General features: G+C 32.8%; 1 protein-coding gene across 1 annotated transcript in view; it reads right to left on the reverse strand.

Moving 5' to 3' along the window:
- The window catches only part of LOC149129101 (collagen alpha-1(XII) chain-like), a gene marked incomplete at both ends in the record, with an annotated part of 63,495 nt that overhangs the window by 16,101 nt on the left and 26,888 nt on the right, over positions 1-20,506 (reverse strand). Inside the window, 15 exons of the mRNA XM_089346789.1 lie at positions 1,436-2,005; positions 2,726-2,770; positions 3,111-3,167; positions 4,835-5,404; positions 6,510-6,659; positions 8,267-8,583; positions 9,057-9,156; positions 11,629-12,198; positions 12,919-12,963; positions 14,953-15,522; positions 16,243-16,287; positions 16,628-16,684; positions 18,277-18,846; positions 19,567-19,611; positions 19,952-20,008. Coding sequence (XP_089202915.1) covers positions 1,436-2,005; positions 2,726-2,770; positions 3,111-3,167; positions 4,835-5,404; positions 6,510-6,659; positions 8,267-8,583; positions 9,057-9,156; positions 11,629-12,198; positions 12,919-12,963; positions 14,953-15,522; positions 16,243-16,287; positions 16,628-16,684; positions 18,277-18,846; positions 19,567-19,611; positions 19,952-20,008 — 3,768 coding nt within the window. The remainder of the gene's footprint in view (positions 1-1,435; positions 2,006-2,725; positions 2,771-3,110; positions 3,168-4,834; positions 5,405-6,509; positions 6,660-8,266; positions 8,584-9,056; positions 9,157-11,628; positions 12,199-12,918; positions 12,964-14,952; positions 15,523-16,242; positions 16,288-16,627; positions 16,685-18,276; positions 18,847-19,566; positions 19,612-19,951; positions 20,009-20,506) is intronic.

Genomic DNA, 20,506 nt, shown 5'->3' on the forward strand with positions numbered 1-20,506 from the left:
CTTTATATTACATTAATCTTAATCTTAATCTTATTTCGGCCAGAGTTCTTTCGTCACACTTCTGTGACCTCATCAGTGGTCCTTTGTTTCCTTCTTTCTTATGTGTGTCTCACCTTGCTAACTATCAGCCATTTTGTATTTATTGGCTAAACTGGCAATATGACCATCCCCAAGTACAACAACATCTGTTTCAACACACGATTTCACATAAAAAATCTTGCAAAACAAATATATATTTATATATATATATATATACACACACATATATTTATGTATGTTTGTATTCATGCACAAATGCAAAGAAAACACACATATTACACAATAGGTATACAAGTAATTGCCTGTATATGAAATAATGCACTATGCCACATTTTCTCGGACTACAGGCGTTGTCAGATTGAATTAAGCTTTTCACAAATCCTGAAAATATGTACGAAATACACATCTGTAACTATCACGTAGAATAGGTTCTTGTAAAACTCAGTGCAATATTCATGATCTCAAGTTATATGATTAAAATGTTAGATGCTTTTCAAAACTATACAACGAATAATACATGTTAGATGAGTAGAAATTGGTAAGATTTCAGTCGTTAAGTTTAACCAATGTCGTTAGCATTGTATGCAGATATCATTACAATCGAAAATAATTTCAAAGTATATAAATAAAGATTGGAGCTGATACATATCCACTTAAACACTTACAATTAGTAAACATATTATTGTAGACCATTGCAAAAAGATTTTCTATAACATTTTGACGTCCTAGAAGCTTTCATCCATTAATCAATGTTATATTCAACAACACGATTAAAAACATTAGCAAAGACCAATATAATTATATAAAGTGTAGTTAATATATATTAGGGAGAAGGAAGGGCAATATGATTTAGATGTAGTAATAACAGATTGAATATCACATGTGAAAGGAATAAGAATATTGAGGAACGGAGAAGCAAATGCCAACAGCATTAGTACGTTAACAGGATTATTTTGATAAAGACACAAAGAAACGTCAGTTATCTAATGACATATAGGTACATTAGTAAGAGAGATTCTGAAGGAAAGTTCCTAGTCGGTTATCACTATTTATAAAACATGTTAATAACTTATTCATAATTACTTTCAGTTAACACGGCAATATTAAATCTACAATCTTTCAACGATGGGAGTCAGTCGTTGGAAACGAAAATAGACATCATAAGGAAACGAAGAGTATGTTGTGAAAAACAATTCATATTACACGAGATTGTTAGCACTGTTAGCAACGTCAATTGTAAATACTTGCACAAAAGGTTAACTAAAGTTCAAACGTAAAAGTAACACAATAGGAGATGTTGTTAAATATATCTTTGTAGAATAGTTGAGATTATATCATTGATTAGTAATGCTTTACAATACAACTTCGCTTTGTAATCACATGCTAATTGCTATACCTGGGCAATATTGCTCAAATATTCTTTCTTTCAGATTCGATAGTTCGTTGAAGTCGGTCACAATAAACATGTTTTCGTCAACGGGCAACGAGGAAATCTGGCTCAATTCTGTAGTGTCACTTAGACCAATACCAATAGCATATATGTGGATGCCATCCTCTCTGGCTTTCACTGCTTCTGGAATAGTGTCGTAAGCATTGACGTTCGATACGCCGTCGGTGAGCAGTATGGCAATATTGGGAACGGATGGCCTGTCACCTTTCTCTGTCGTGAACATTACTGTCCGCATGGTGTTAAGCCCGCCGTAAGTGTTTGTACTGCCGTAAACATATGGAATTTGGAGAACTGCATCGATTACTTCTTGCTTTGTTTGGAAAGCATTCAAATGGAATTGGATTTTCACGTCTGAACTGTAAAGGACTGCACCGATTCGAACATTGCCATTGTCAATGGAAGCAGCAGACACGAAATCAACAATGAAATTTAGCATTTTCTGGAAGTTTTCTGCTTGGACACTAGTTGATGAGTCCAAAATGAAGATGATATCAGATTCTGTTCCGCCACAATCACCTGGAGAACATTACAATAACTTATCACCTATCCAATAATACACTGCCAACACATAAATCAACAATACCATTTCAAATCTTTTTCAAAGACGCAAAGTGACAATTATACAATACATGTACGTCATGCACTTATCCACAAAAACAGTTCAGAATATAGAAACATCTGAAAACACAGAAAACAAAAAACAAGCTATTTCATCACAACTATCTGAAAACGGGTTCACAAGAAGATATTGATAATTGAAGACAATACATGACAGGAACGATGAGAACAACTACAAACACCTGTTATGCCATTCACTTCAATCCACACTATATCGAATCCTACAAAGAAAGACACATGGAAAATAATGTTCCATATTGACAAAACAAAACAAAACAACACTCCATTATATACGAAGAAATTGCAGGGATTGAACACTAAACAGGAATAGTATGCATTGGAAGAAGCAGCCGAAAGTTTCTTTGAGGTTACCAAATTAGACAACTTGCACAAAAACAAAAGGTGACACTCACGAAACACTTATATAGCAAAGACAAAAGTCTAAAAATCAATACACATTTAGACAAAAGCAGGGAGCTTCTCAAATAACCAACATAATTCACGTCAATAACAATACCTTGTAACATGTTAACACGTACACCCATCAACAACATGCACACACATAAATCTACAACATTGTATCAACGAAGAATATGTTGAGCAGTACGAGAGCCTTACCCTTTCTTGGTAATGTAATGGCAGGTGCTGGAGTTTTCTCCACAACTGCGAGAAATAAAATTAACATTTACTGTTCCATGTGCAAAAATCTCTTCTCAAGTTTACTTTCTAAACACACCCATGATCAATACACTTTACTCCACATTACGATCTCCCCCCAACGAATAGAGAGAATCACTGCTTGTAGTAATTCTCTGAATGAAAACATACTGAAAATCCATAAAACAATTCACTTATTTTCATTATGTATAAAATTAAAACCGTACTGGTTATAGATTGGCTATTAAAATCTTTGCTAAACATTGATCACAAGTGTGAAAAGAATAAGATGGATGTCAGCATATACATTTACTTAAATGGAATAAAGGTTTCATTAATGTCTCACCTCTCTTTCTCGTCACCTCAAATACAGGTATCTGTCTAGTAGGTTCTGGTTGCCCTCCTTCCAAAGAAAGATAATCACAGAACTTAGTAATACTCCCATACATATTTATTTGAATACAGTTGTAATGCTTTCTCACACTCGAAATATAGAAGCACACACATGTACATTAGATTATCTATCTGACAATGTATCAACCCACATTTACATGTGAATAGAAAGGTATTTATCAGGATGTATATACATGTAAAAAATGCACTTCAGTATATGGCAAAAATATGTATGCATATACAAACGTTCATATATCTATATATCAATACGTCAATTCTTTGACAAGATATATACACATGTACGTAAAAGCATATATATAAAGAAATATATATATATATCTATACACACACACACACGCAAATAATATATATATATATATATATATATATATATATATATATATATATATATATATATATATATCTACTGTAATATATAAATATTTACATATATATATACATATATATCTAGCTATACACACACATACATATGTATATACACATATATTTATGTATGTTTGTATTCATGCACAAATGCAAATAAAACACAAATATATTACACAATAGGTATACAAGTAATTGCCTCTATATGAAATAATGCACTATGCCACACTTTCTCGGACTACAAGTGTTGTCAGATTGAATTAAGCTTTTCACAAATCCTGAAAATATGTACGAAATACACATCTGTAACTATCACGTAGAATAGGTTCTTGTAAAACTCAGTGCAATATTCATGATCTCAAATTATATGATTAAAATGTTAGATGCTTTTCAAAACTATACAACGAATAATACATGTTAGATGAGTAGAAATTGGTAAGATTTCAGTCGTTAAGTGTAACCAACGTCGTTAGCATTGTATGCAGATATCATTAGAAACGAAAATAATTTCAAAGTATATAAATAAAGATTGGAGCTGATACATATCCACTTAAACACTTACAATTAGTAAATATATTATTGTAGACCATTGCAAAAAGATTTTCTATAACATTTTGACGTCCTAGAAGCTTTCATCCATTAATCAATGTTATATTCAACAACACGATTAAAAACATTAGCAAAGACCAATATAATTATATAAAGTGTAGTTAATATATATTAGGGAGAAGGAAGGGCAATATGATTTAGATGTAGTAATAACAGATTGAATATCACATGTGAAAGGAATAAGAATATTGAGGAACGGAGAAGCAAATGCCAACAGCATTAGTACATTAACAGGATTATTTTGATAAAGACACAAAGAAACGTCAGTTATCTAATGACATATAGGTACATTAGTAAGAGAGATTCTGAAGGAAAGTTCCTAGTCGGTTATCACTATTTATAAAACATGTTAATAACTTATTCGTAATTACTTCCACTTAACACGGCAATCTTAAATCTACAATCTTTCAACGATGGGAGTCAGTCGTTGGAAACGAAAATAGACATCATAAGGCAACGAAGAGTATGTTGTGAAAAACAATTCATATTACACGAGATTGTTAGCACTGTTAGCAACGTCAATTGTAAATACTTGCACAAAAGGTTAACTAAAGTTCAAACTTGAAAGTAACACAATAGGAGATGTTGTTAAATATATCTTTGTAGAATAGTTGAGATTATATCATTGATTAGTAATGCTTTACAATACAACTTCGCTTTGTAATCACATGCTAATTGCTATACCTGGGCAATATTGCTCAAATATTCTTTCTTTCAGATTCGACAGTTCGTTGAAGTCGGTCACAATAAACATGTTTTCGTCAACGGGCAACGAGGAAATCTGGCTCAATTCTGTAGTGTCACTTAGACCAATACCAATAGCATATATGTGGATGCCATCCTCTCTGGCTTTCACTGCTTCTGGAATAGTGTCGTAAGCATTGACGTTCGATACGCCGTCGGTGAGCAGTATGGCAATATTGGGAACGGATGGCCTGTCACCTTTCTCTGTCGTGAACATTATTGTCCGCATGGTGTTAAGCCCGCCGTAAGTGTTTGTACTGCCGTAAACATACGGAATTTGGAGAACTGCATCGATTACTTCTTGCTTTGTTTGGAAAGCATTCAAATGGAATTGGATTTTCACGTCTGAACTGTAAAGGACTGCACCGATTCGAACATTGCCATTGTCAATGGAAGCAGCAGACACGAAATCAACAATGAAATTTAGCATTTTCTGGAAGTTTTCTGCTTGGACACTAGTTGATGAGTCCAAAATGAAGATGATGTCAGATTCTGTTCCGCCACAATCACCTGGAGAACATTACAATAACTTATCACCTATCCAATAATACACCGCCAACACATAAATCAACAATACCATTTCAAATCTTTTTCAATGACGCAAAGTGACAATTATACAATACATGTACGTCATGCACTTATCCACAAAAACAGTTCAGAATATAGAAACATCTGAAAACACAGAAAACAAAAAACAAGCTATTTCATCACAACTATCTGAAAACGGGTTCACAAGAAGATATTGATAATTGAAGACAATACATGACAGGAACGATGAGAACAACTACAAACACCTGTTATGCCATTCACTTCAATCCACACTATATCGAATCCTACAAAGAAAGACACATGGAAAATAATGTTCCATATTGACAAAACAAAACAAAACAACACTCTATTATATACGAAGAAATTGCAGGGATTGAACACTAAACAGGAATAGTATCCATTGGAAGAAGCAGCCGAAAGTTTCTTTGAGGTTGCCAAATTAGACAACTTGCACAAAAACAAAAAGTGACACTCACGAAACACTTATATAGCAAAGACAAAAGTCTAAAAATCAATACACATTTAGACAAAAGCAGGGAGCTTCTCAAATAACCAACACAATTCACGTCAATAACAATACCTTGTAACATGTTAACATGTACACCCATCAACAACATGCACACACATAAATCTGCAACATTGTATCAACGAAGAATATGTTGAGCAGTACGAGAGCCTTACCCTTTCTTGGTAATGTAATGGCAGGTGCTGGAGTTTTCTCCACAACTGCGAGAAATAAAATTAACATTTACTGTTCCATGTGCAAAAATCTCTTCTCAAGTTTACTTTCTAAACACACCCATGATCAATACACTTTACTCCACATTACGATCTCCCCCCAACGAATAGAGAGAATCACTGCTTGTAGTAATTCTCTGAATGAAAACATACTGAAAATCCATAAAACAATTCACTTATTTTCATTATGTATAAAATTAAAACCGTACTGGTTATAGATTGGCTATTAAAATCTTTGCTAAACATTGATCACAAGTGTGAAAAGAATAAGATGGATGTCAGCATATACATTTACTTAAATGGAATAAAGGTTTCATTAATGTCTCACCTCTCTTTCTCGTCACCTCAAATACAGGTATCTGTCTAGTAGGTTCTGGTTGCCCTCCTTCCAAAGAAAGATAATCACAGAACTTAGTAATACTCCCATACATATTTATTTGAATACAGTTGTAATGCTTTCTCACACTCGAAATATAGAAGCACACACATGTACATTAGATTATCTATCTGACAATGTATCAACCCACATTTACATGTGAATAGAAAGGTATTTATCAGGATGTATATACATGTAAAAAATGCACTTCAGTATATGGCAAAAATATGTATGCATATACAAACGTTCATATATCTATATATCAATACGTCAATTCTTTGACAAAATATATACACATGTATGTAAAAGCATATATATAAAGAAATATATATATATATCTATTCACACAAACACACACACAAATATATATATATATATATATGTATATATCGACTGCAATATATAAATATTTACATATATATATACATATATATCTAGCTATACACACACACCCACACACACACATATATATATATATATATATATATATATATATATATATATATATATATATATATATACACACATATATTCATGTATGTTTGTATTCATGCACAAATGCAAAGAAAACACACATATATTACACAATAGGTATACAAGTAATTGCCTGTATATGAAATAATGCACTATGCCACATTTTCTCGGACTACACGTGTTGTCAGACTGAATTAAGCTTTTCACAAATCCTGAAAATATGTACGGAATACACATCTGTAACTATCACGTAGAATAGGTTCTTGTAAAACTCAGTGCAATATTCATGATCTCAAATTATATGATTAAAATGTTAGATGCTTTTCAAAACTATACAACGAATAATACATGTTAGATGAGTAGAAATTGGTAAGATTTCAGTCGTTAAGTGTAACCAACGTCGTTAGCATTGTATGCAGATATCATTAGAAACGAAAATAATTTCAAAGTATATAAATAAAGATTGGAGCTGATACATATCCACTTAAACACTTACAATTAGTAAATATATTATTGTAGACCATGGCAAAAAGATTTTCTATAACAGTTTGACATTTTGATGTCCTAGAAGCTTTCATCCATTAATCAACATTATATTCAACAACACGATTAAAAACATTAGCAAAGACCAATATAATTATATAAAGTGTAGTTAATATATATTAGGGAGAAGGAAGGGCAATATGATTTAGATGTAGTAATAACAGATTGAATATCACATGTGAAAGGAATAAGAATATTGAGGAACGGAGAAGCAAATGCCAACAGCATTAGTACGTTAACAGGATTATTTTGATAAAGACACAAAGAAACGTCAGTTATCTAATGACATATAGGTACATTAGTAAGAGAGATTCTGAAGGAAAGTTCCTAGTCGGTTATCACTATTTATAAAACATGTTAATAACTTATTCATAATTACTTCCAGTTAACACGGCAATATTAAATCTACAATCTTTCAACGATGGGAGTCAGTCGTTGGAAACGAAAATAGACATCATAAGGCAACGAAGAGTATGTTGTGAAAAACAATTCATATTACACGAGATTGTTAGCACTGTTAGCAACGTCAATTGTAAATACTTGCACAAAAGGTTAACTAAAGTTCAAACGTAAAAGTAACACAATAGGAGATGTTGTTAAATATATCTTTGTAGAATAGTTGAGATTATATCATTGATTAGTAATGCTTTACAATACAACTTCGCTTTGTAATCACATGCTAATTGCTATACCTGGGCAATATTGCTCAAATATTCTTTCTTTCAGATTCGACAGTTCGTTGAAGTCGGTCACAATAAACATGTTTTCGTCAACGGGCAACGAGGAAATCTGGCTCAATTCTGTAGTGTCACTTAGACCAATACCAATAGCATATATGTGGATGCCATCCTCTCTGGCTTTCACTGCTTCTGGAATAGTGTCGTAAGCATTGACGTTCGATACGCCGTCGGTGAGCAGTATGGCAATATTGGGAACGGATGGCCTGTCACCTTTCTCTGTCATGAACATTATTGTCCGCATGGTGTTAAGCCCGCCGTAAGTGTTTGTACTGCCGTAAACATATGGAATTTGGAGAACTGCATCGATGAATTTGGAGAACTGCATCGATTACTTCTTGCTTTGTTTGGAAAGCATTCAAATGGAATTGGATTTTCACGTCTGAACTGTAAAGGACTGCACCGATTTGAACATTGCCATTGTCAATGGAAGCAGCAGACACGAAATCAACAATGAAATTTAGCATTTTCTGGAAGTTTTCTGCTTGGACACTAGTTGATGAGTCCAAAATGAAGATGATGTCAGATTCTGTTCCGCCACAATCACCTGGAGAACATTACAATAACTTATCACCTATCCAATAATACACCGCCAACACATAAATCAACAATACCATTTCAAATCTTTTTCAATGACGCAAAGTGACAATTATACAATACATGTACGTCATGCACTTATCCACAAAAACAGTTCAGAATATAGAAACATCTGAAAACACAGAAAACTATCTGAAAACGGGTTCACAAGAAGATATTGATAATTGAAGACAATACATGACAGGAACGATCAGAACAACTACAAACACCTGTTATGCCATTCACTTCAATCCACACTATATCGAATCCTACAAAGAAAGACACATGGAAAATAATGTTCCATATTGACAAAACAAAACAAAACAACACTCTATTATATACGAAGAAATTGCAGGGATTGAACACTAAACAGGAATAGTATCCATTGGAAGAAGCAGCCGAAAGTTTCTTTGAGGTTACCAAATTAGACAACTTGCACAAAAACAAAAAGTGACACTCACGAAACACTTATATAGCAAAGACAAAAGTCTAAAAATCAATACACATTTAGACAAAAGCAGGGAGCTTCTCAAATAACCAACACAATTCACGTCAATAACATGTACACCCATCAACAACATGCACACACATAAATCTATAACATTGTATCAACGAAGAATATGTTGAGCAGTACGAGAGCCTTACCCTTTCTTGGTAATGTAATGGCAGGTGCTATAGTTTTCTCCACAACTGCGAGAAATAAAATTAACATTTACTGTTCCATGTGCAAAAATCTCTTCTCAAGTTTACTTTCTAAACACACCCATGATCAATACACTTTACTCCACATTACGATCTCCCCCCAACGAATAGAGAGAATCACTGCTTGTAGTAATTCTCTGAATGAAAACATACTGAAAATCCATAAAACAATTCACTTATTTTCATTATGTATAAAATTAAAACCGTACTGGTTATAGATTGGCTATTAAAATCTTTGCTAAACATTGATCACAAGTGTGAAAAGAATAAGATGGATGTCAGCATATACATTTACTTAAATGGAATAAAGGTTTCATTAATGTCTCACCTCTCTTTCTCGTCACCTCAAATACAGGTATCTGTCTAGTAGGTTCTGGTTGCCATCCTTCCAAAGAAAGATAATCACAGAACTTAGAAATAATCCCATACATATCTATTTGAATACAATTGTAATGCTTTCTCACACTCGAAATATAGAAGCACACGCATGTACATTAGTTTATCTATCTGACAATGTATCAACCCACATTTACATGTGAATAGAAAGGTATTTATCAGGATGTATATACATGTAAAAAATGCACTTCAGTATATGGGAAAAATATGTATGCATATACAAACGTTCATATATCTATATATCAATACGTCAATTCTTTGACAAGATATATACACATGTACGTAAAAGCATATATATAAAGAAATATATATATATATATCTATTCACACAAACACACACACAAACACACAAATATATATATATATATATATATATATATATATATACATATATATATATATATATATGTATATATCGACTGCAATATATAAATATTTACAGATATATATACATATATATCTAGCTATACACACACACCCACACACACATATATATATATACACGCATATATTTATGTATGTTGGTATTCATGCACAAATGCAAAGAAAACACACATATATTACACAATAGGTATACAAGTAATTGCCTGTATATGAAATAATGCACTATGCCACATTTTCTCGGACTACAGGTGTTGTCAGATTGAATTAAGCTTTTCACAAATCCTGAAAATATGTACGAAATACACATCTGTAACTATCACGTAGAATAGGTTCTTGTAAAACCCAGTGCAATATTCATGATCTCAAATTATATGATTAAAATGTTAGATGCTTTTCAAAACTATACAACGAATAATACATGTTAGATGAGTAGAAATTGGTAAGATTTCAGTCGTTAAGTTTAACCAACGTCGTTTCAAAGTATATAAATAAAGGTTGGAGCTGATACATATCCACTTAAACACTTACAATTAGTAAACATATTATTGTAGACCATTGCAAAAAGATTTTCTATAACATTTTGACGTCCTAGAAGCTTTCATCCATTAATCAATGTTATATTCAACAACACGATTAAAAACATTAGCAAAGACCAATATAATTATATAAAGTGTAGTTAATATATATTAGGGAGAAGGAAGGGCAATATGATTTAGATGTAGTAATAACAGATTGAATATCACATGTGAAAGGAATAAGAATATTGAGGAACGGAGAAGCAAATGCCAACAGCATTAGTACGTTAACAGGATTATTTTGATAAAGACACAAAGAAACGTCAGTTATCTAATGACATATAGGTACATTAGTAAGAGAGATTCTGAAGGAAAGTTCCTAGTCGGTTATCACTATTTATAAAACATGTTAATAACTTATTCATAATTACTTCCACTTAACACAGCAATATTAAATCTACAATCTTTCAATGATGGGAGTCAGTCGTTGGAAAGGAAAATAGACATCATAAGGCAACGAAGAGTATGTTGTGAAAAACAATTCATATTACACGAGATTGTTAGCACTGTTAGCAACGTCAATTGTAAATACTTGCACAAAAGGTTAACTAAAGTTCAAACGTAAAAGTAACACAATAGGAGATGTTGTTAAATATATCTTTGTAGAATAGTTGAGATTATATCATTGATTAGTAATGCTTTACAATACAACTTCGCTTTGTAATCACATGCTAATTGCTATACCTGGGCAATATTGCTCAAATATTCTTTCTTTCAGATTCGACAGTTCGTTGAAGTCGGTCACAATAAACATGTTTTCGTCAACGGGCAACGAGGAAATCTGGCTCAATTCTGTAGTGTCACTTAGACCAATACCAATAGCATATATGTGGATGCCATCCTCTCTGGCTTTCACTGCTTCTGGAATAGTGTCGTAAGCATTGACGTTCGATACACCGTCGGTGAGCAGTATGGCAATATTGGGAACGGATGGCCTGTCACCTTTCTCTGTCGTGAACATTACTGTCCGCATGGTGTTAAGCCCGCCGTAAGTGTTTGTACTGCCGTAAACATATGGAATTTGGAGAACTGCATCGATTACTTCTTGCTTTGTTTGGAAAGCATTCAAATGGAATTGGATTTTCACGTCTGAACTGTAAAGGACTGCACCGATTCGAACATTGCCATTGTCAATGGAAGCAGCAGACACGAAATCAACAATGAAATTTAGCATTTTCTGGAAGTTTTCTGCTTGGACACTAGTTGATGAGTCCAAAATGAAGATGATGTCAGATTCTGTTCCGCCACAATCACCTGGAGAACATTACAATAACTTATCACCTATCCAATAATACACCGCCAACACATAAATCAACAATACCATTTCAAATCTTTTTCAATGACGCAAAGTGACAATTATACAATACATGTACGTCATGCACTTATCCACAAAAACAGTTCAGAATATAGAAACATCTGAAAACACAGAAAACAAAAAACAAGCTATTTCATCACAACTATCTGAAAACGGGTTCACAAGAAGATATTGATAATTGAAGACAATACATGACAGGAACGATCAGAACAACTACAAACACCTGTTATGCCATTCACTTCAATCCACACTATATCGAATCCTACAAAGAAAGACACATGGAAAATAATGTTCCATATTGACAAAACAAAACAAAACAACAATCTATTATATACGAAGAAATTGCAGGGATTGAACCTTAAACAGGAATAGTATCCATTGGAAGAAGCAGCCGAAAGTTTCTTTGACGTTACCAAATTAGACAACTTGCACAAAAACAAAAAGTGACACTCACGAAACACTTATATAGCAAAGACAAAAGTCTAAAAATCAATACACATTTAGACAAAAGCAGGGAGCTTCTCAAATAACCAACACAATTCACGTCAAAAACAATACCTTGTAACATGTTAACATGTACACCCATCAACAACATGCACACACATAAATCTACAACATTGTATCAACGAAGAATATGTTGAGCAGTACGAGAGCCTTACCCTTTCTTGGTAATGTAATGGCAGGTGCTGGAGTTTTCTCCACAACTGCGAGAAATAAAATTAAGATTTACTGTTCCATGTGCAAAAATCTCTTCTCAAGTTTACTTTCTAAACACACCCATGATCAATACACTTTACTCCACATTACGATCTCCCCCCAACGAATAGAGAGAATCACTGCTTGTAGTAATTCTCTGAATGAAAACATACTGAAAATCCATAAAACAATTCACTTATTTTCATTATGTATAAAATTAAAACCGTACTGGTTATAGATTGGCTATAAAAATCTTTGCTAATCATTGATCACAAGTGTGAAAAGAATAAGATGGATGTCAGCATATACATTTACTTAGATGGAATAAAGGTTTCATTAATGTCTCACCTCTCTTTCTCGTCACCTCAAATACAGGTGTCTGTCTAGTAGGTTCTGGTTGCCCTCCTTCCAAAGAAAGATAATCACAGAACTTAGTAATACTCCCATACATATTTATTTGAATACAGTTGTAATGCTTTCTCACACTCGAAATATAGAAGCACACAGATGTACATTAGATTATCTATCTGACAATGTATCAACCCACATTTCCACGTGAATAGAAAGGTATTTATCAGGATGTATATACATGTAAAAAATGCACTTCAGTATATGGCAAAAATATGTATGCATATACAAACGTTCATATATCTATATATCAATACGTCAATTCTTTGACAAGATATATACACATGTACGTAAAAGCATATATATAAAGAAATATATATATATATCTATACACACACACACACACAAATATATATATATATATATATATATATCTACTGCAATATATAAATATTTACATATATATATACATATATATCTAGCTAGACACACACATACATATGTATATACACATATATTTATGTATGTTTGTATTCATGCACAAATGCAAATAAAACACAAATATATTACACAATAGGTATACAAGTAATTGCCTCTATATGAAATAATGCACTATGCCACACTTTCTCGGACTACACGTGTTGTCAGATTGAATTAAGCTTTTCACAAATCCTGAAAATATGTACGAAATACACATCTGTAACTATCACGTAGAATAGGTTCTTGTAAAACTCAGTGCAATATTCATGATCTCAAATTATATGATTAAAATGTTAGATGCTTTTCAAAACTATACAAGGAATAATACATGTTAGATGAGTAGAAATTGGTAAGATTTCAGTCGTTAAGTTTAACCAACGTCGTTTCAAAGTATATAAATAAAGGTTGGAGCTGATACATATCCACTTAAACACTTACAATTAGTAAATATATTATTGTAGACCATTGCAAAAAGATTTTCTATAACATTTTGACGTCCTAGAAGCTTTCATCCATTAATCAATGTTATATTCAACAACACGATTAAAAACATTAGCAAAGACCAATATAATTATATAAAGTGTAGTTAATATATATTAGGGAGAAGGAAGGGCAATATGATTTAGATGTAGTAATAACAGATTGAATATCACATGTGAAAGGAATAAGAATATTGAGGAACGGAGAAGCAAATGCCAACAGCATTAGTACGTTAACAGGATTATTTTGATAAAGACACAAAGAAACGTCAGTTATCTAATGACATATAGGTACATTAGTAAGAGAGATTCTGAAGGAAAGTTCCTAGTCAGTTATCACTATTTATAAAACATGTTAATAACTTATTCATAATTACTTCCACTAAACACGGCAATATTAAATCTACAATCTTTCAATGATGGGAGTCAGTCGTTGGAAAGGAAAATAGACATCATAAGGCAACGAAGAGTATGTTGTGAAAAACAATTCATATTACACGAGATTGTTAGCACTGTTAGCAACGTCAATTGTAAATACTTGCACAAAAGGTTAACTAAAGTTCAAACGTAAAAGTAACACAATAGGAGATGTTTTTAAATATATCTTTGTAGAATAGTTGAGATTATATCATTGATTAGTAATGCTTTACAATACAACTTCGCTTTGTAATCACATGCTAATTGCTATACCTGGGCAATATTGCTCAAATATTCTTTCTTTCAGATTCGATAGTTCGTTGAAGTCGGTCACAATAAACATGTTTTCGTCAACGGGCAACGAGGAAATCTGGCTCAATTCTGTAGTGTCACTTAGACCAATACCAATAGCATATATGTGGATGCCATCCTCTCTGGCTTTCACTGCTTCTGGAATAGTGTCGTAAGCATTGACGTTCGATATGCCGTCGGTGAGCAGTATGGCAATATTGGGAACGGATGGCCTGTCACCTTTCTCTGTCGTGAACATTACTGACCGCATGGTGTTAAGCCCGCCGTAAGTGTTTGTACTGCCGTAAACATATGGAATTTGGAGAACTGCATCGATTACTTCTTGCTTTGTTTGGAAAGCATTCAAATGGAATTGGATTTTCACGTCTGAACTGTAAAGGACTGCACCGATTCGAACATTGCCATTGTCAATGGAAGCAGCAGACACGAAATCAACAATAAAATTTAGCATTTTCTGGAAGTTTTCTGCTTGGACACTAGTTGATGAGTCCAAAATGAAGATGATGTCAGATTCTGTTCCGCCACAATCACCTGGAGAACATTACAATAACTTATCACCTATCCAATAATACACCGCCAACACATAAATCAACAATACCATTTCAAATCTTTTTCAATGACGCAAAGTGACAATTATACAATACATGTACGTCATGCACTTATCCACAAAAACAGTTCAGAATATAGAAACATCTGAAAACACAGAAAACAAAAAACAAGCTATTTCATCACAACTATCTGAAAACGGGTTCACAAGAAGATATTGATAATTGAAGACAATACATGACAGGAACGATCAGAACAACTACAAACACCTGTTATGCCATTCACTTCAATCCACACTATATCGAATCCTACAAAGAAAGACACATGGAAAATAATGTTCCATATTGACAAAACAAAACAAAACAACAATCTATTATATACGAAGAAATTGCAGGGATTGAACCTTAAACAGGAATAGTATCCATTGGAAGAAGCAGCCGAAAGTTTCTTTGACGTTACCAAATTAGACAACTTGCACAAAAACAAAAAGTGACACTCACGAAACACTTATATAGCAAAGACAAAAGTCTAAAAATCAATACACATTTAGACAAAAGCAGGGAGCTTCTCAAATAACCAACACAATTCACGTCAAAAACAATACCTTGTAACATGTTAACATGTACACCCATCAACAACATGCACACACATAAATCTACAACATTGTATCAACGAAGAATATGTTGAGCAGTACGAGAGCCTTACCCTTTCTTGGTAATGTAATGGCAGGTGCTGGAGTTTTCTCCACAACTGCGAGAAATAAAATTAAGATTTACTGTTCCATGTGCAAAAATCTCTTCTCAAGTTTACTTTCTAAACACACCCATGATCAATACACTTTACTCCACATTACGATCTCCCCCCAACGAATAGAGAGAATCACTGCTTGTAGTAATTCTCTGAATGAAAACATACTGAAAATCCATAAAACAATTCACTTATTTTCATTATGTATAAAATTAAAACCGTACTGGTTATAGATTGGCTATAAAAATCTTTGCTAATCATTGATCACAAGTGTGAAAAGAATAAGATGGATGTCAGCATATACATTTACTTAGATGGAATAAAGGTTTCATTAATGTCTCACCTCTCTTTCTCGTCACCTCAAATACAGGTGTCTGTCTAGTAGGTTCTGGTTGCCCTCCTTCCAAAGAAAGATAATCACAGAACTTAGTAATACTCCCATACATATTTATTTGAATACAGTTGTAATGCTTTCTCACACTCGAAATATAGAAGCACACAGATGTACATTAGATTATCTATCTGACAATGTATCAACCCACATTTCCACGTGAATAGAAAGGTATTTATCAGGATGTATATACATGTAAAAAATGCACTTCAGTATATGGCAAAAATATGTATGCATATACAAACGTTCATATATCTATATATCAATACGTCAATTCTTTGACAAGATATATACACATGTACGTAAAAGCATATATATAAAGAAATATATATATATATCTATACACACACACACACACAAATAAATATATATATATATATATATATCTACTGCAATATATAAATATTTACATATATATATACATATATATCTAGCTAGACACACACATACATATGTATATACACATATATTTATGTATGTTTGTATTCATGCACAAATGCAAATAAAACACAAATATATTACACAATAGGTATACAAGTAATTGCCTCTATATGAAATAATGCACTATGCCACACTTTCTCGGACTACACGTGTTGTCAGATTGAATTAAGCTTTTCACAAATCCTGAAAATATGTACGAAATACACATCTGTAACTATCACGTAGAATAGGTTCTTGTAAAACTCAGTGCAATATTCATGATCTCAAATTATATGATTAAAATGTTAGATGCTTTTCAAAACTATACAAGGAATAATACATGTTAGATGAGTAGAAATTGGTAAGATTTCAGTCGTTAAGTTTAACCAACGTCGTTTCAAAGTATATAAATAAAGGTTGGAGCTGATACATATCCACTTAAACACTTACAATTAGTAAATATATTATTGTAGACCATTGCAAAAAGATTTTCTATAACATTTTGACGTCCTAGAAGCTTTCATCCATTAATCAATGTTATATTCAACAACACGATTAAAAACATTAGCAAAGACCAATATAATTATATAAAGTGTAGTTAATATATATTAGGGAGAAGGAAGGGCAATATGATTTAGATGTAGTAATAACAGATTGAATATCACATGTGAAAGGAATAAGAATATTGAGGAACGGAGAAGCAAATGCCAACAGCATTAGTACGTTAACAGGATTATTTTGATAAAGACACAAAGAAACGTCAGTTATCTAATGACATATAGGTACATTAGTAAGAGAGATTCTGAAGGAAAGTTCCTAGTCAGTTATCACTATTTATAAAACATGTTAATAACTTATTCATAATTACTTCCACTAAACACGGCAATATTAAATCTACAATCTTTCAATGATGGGAGTCAGTCGTTGGAAAGGAAAATAGACATCATAAGGCAACGAAGAGTATGTTGTGAAAAACAATTCATATTACACGAGATTGTTAGCACTGTTAGCAACGTCAATTGTAAATACTTGCACAAAAGGTTAACTAAAGTTCAAACGTAAAAGTAACACAATAGGAGATGTTTTTAAATATATCTTTGTAGAATAGTTGAGATTATATCATTGATTAGTAATGCTTTACAATACAACTTCGCTTTGTAATCACATGCTAATTGCTATACCTGGGCAATATTGCTCAAATATTCTTTCTTTCAGATTCGATAGTTCGTTGAAGTCGGTCACAATAAACATGTTTTCGTCAACGGGCAACGAGGAAATCTGGCTCAATTCTGTAGTGTCACTTAGACCAATACCAATAGCATATATGTGGATGCCATCCTCTCTGGCTTTCACTGCTTCTGGAATAGTGTCGTAAGCATTGACGTTCGATATGCCGTCGGTGAGCAGTATGGCAATATTGGGAACGGATGGCCTGTCACCTTTCTCTGTCGTGAACATTACTGACCGCATGGTGTTAAGCCCGCCGTAAGTGTTTGTACTGCCGTAAACATATGGAATTTGGAGAACTGCATCGATTACTTCTTGCTTTGTTTGGAAAGCATTCAAATGGAATTGGATTTTCACGTCTGAACTGTAAAGGACTGCACCGATTCGAACATTGCCATTGTCAATGGAAGCAGCAGACACGAAATCAACAATAAAATTTAGCATTTTCTGGAAGTTTTCTGCTTGGACACTAGTTGATGAGTCCAAAATGAAGATGATGTCAGATTCTGTTCCGCCACAATCACCTGGAGAACATTACAATAACTTATCACCTATCCAATAATACACCGCCAACACATAAATCAACAATACCATTTCAAATCTTTTTCAATGACGCAAAGTGACAATTATACAATACATGTACGTCATGCACTTATCCACAAAAACAGTTCAGAATATAGAAACATCTGAAAACACAGAAAACAAAAAACAAGCTATTTCATCACAACTATCTGAAAACGGGTTCACAAGAAGATATTGATAATTGAAGACAATACATGACAGGAACGATGAGAACAACTACAAACACCTGTTATGCCATTCACTTCAATCCACACTATATCGAATCCTACAAAGAAAGACACATGGAAAATAATGTTCCATATTGACAAAACAAAACAAAACAACACTCTATTATATACGAAGAAATTGCAGGGATTGAACACTAAACAGGAATAGTATCCATTGGAAGAAGCAGCCGAAAGTTTCTTTGAGGTTGCCAAATTAGACAACTTGCACAAAAACAAAAAGTGACACTCACGAAACACTTATATAGCAAAGACAAAAGTCTAAAAATCAATACACATTTAGACAAAAGCAGGGAGCTTCTCAAATAACCAACACAATTCACGTCAATAACAATACCTTGTAACATGTTAACATGTAAACCCATCAACAACACGCACACACATAAATCTACAACATTGTATCAACGAAGAATATGTTGAGCAGTACGAGAGCCTTACCCTTTCTTGGTAATGTAATGGCAGGTGCTATAGTTTTCTCCACAACTGCGAGAAATAAAATTAATATTTACTGTTCCATGTGCAAAAATCTCTTCTCAAGTTTACTTTCTAAACACACCCATGATCAATACACTTTACTCCACATTACGATCTCCCCCCAACGAATAGAGAGAATCACTGCTTGTAGTAATTCTCTGAATGAAAACATACTGAAAATCCATAAAACAATTCACTTATTTTCATTATGTATAAAATTAAAACCATACTGGTTATAGATTGGCTATTAAAATCTTTGCTAAACATTGATCACAAGTGTGAAAAGAATAAGATGGATGTCAGCATATACATTTACTTAAATGGAATAAAGGTTTCATTAATGTCTCACCTCTCTTTCTCGTCACCTCAAATACAGGTGTCTGTCTAGTAGGTTCTGGTTGCCCTCCTTCCAAAGAAAGATAATCACAGAACTTAGTAATACTCCCATACATATCTATTTGAATACAATTATAATGCTTTCTCACACTCCAAATATAGAAGCACACACATGTACATCAGTTTATCTATCTGACAATGTATCAACCCACATTTACATGTGAATAGAAAGGTATTTATCAGGATGTATATACATGTAAAAAATGCACTTCAGCATATGCTAAAAATATTTATGCACATACAAACGTACATATATCTATATATCAATACGTCAATTCTTTGACAAGATATATACACATGTACGTAAAAGCATATATATAAAGAAATATATATATATATCTATTCACACAAACACACACAAATATATATATATATATATATATATATATATATATATATATATATATATATATATATATATATGTATATATCGACTGCAATATATATTTACATATATATATACATATATATCTAGCTATACACACACACCCACATATATATATATATA

This window comes from Octopus bimaculoides, unplaced genomic scaffold, assembly GCF_046866305.1.
Source record: "Octopus bimaculoides isolate indiv1 unplaced genomic scaffold, ASM4686630v1 contig160, whole genome shotgun sequence".
Lineage (NCBI taxonomy): Eukaryota > Metazoa > Mollusca > Cephalopoda > Octopoda > Octopodidae > Octopus > Octopus bimaculoides.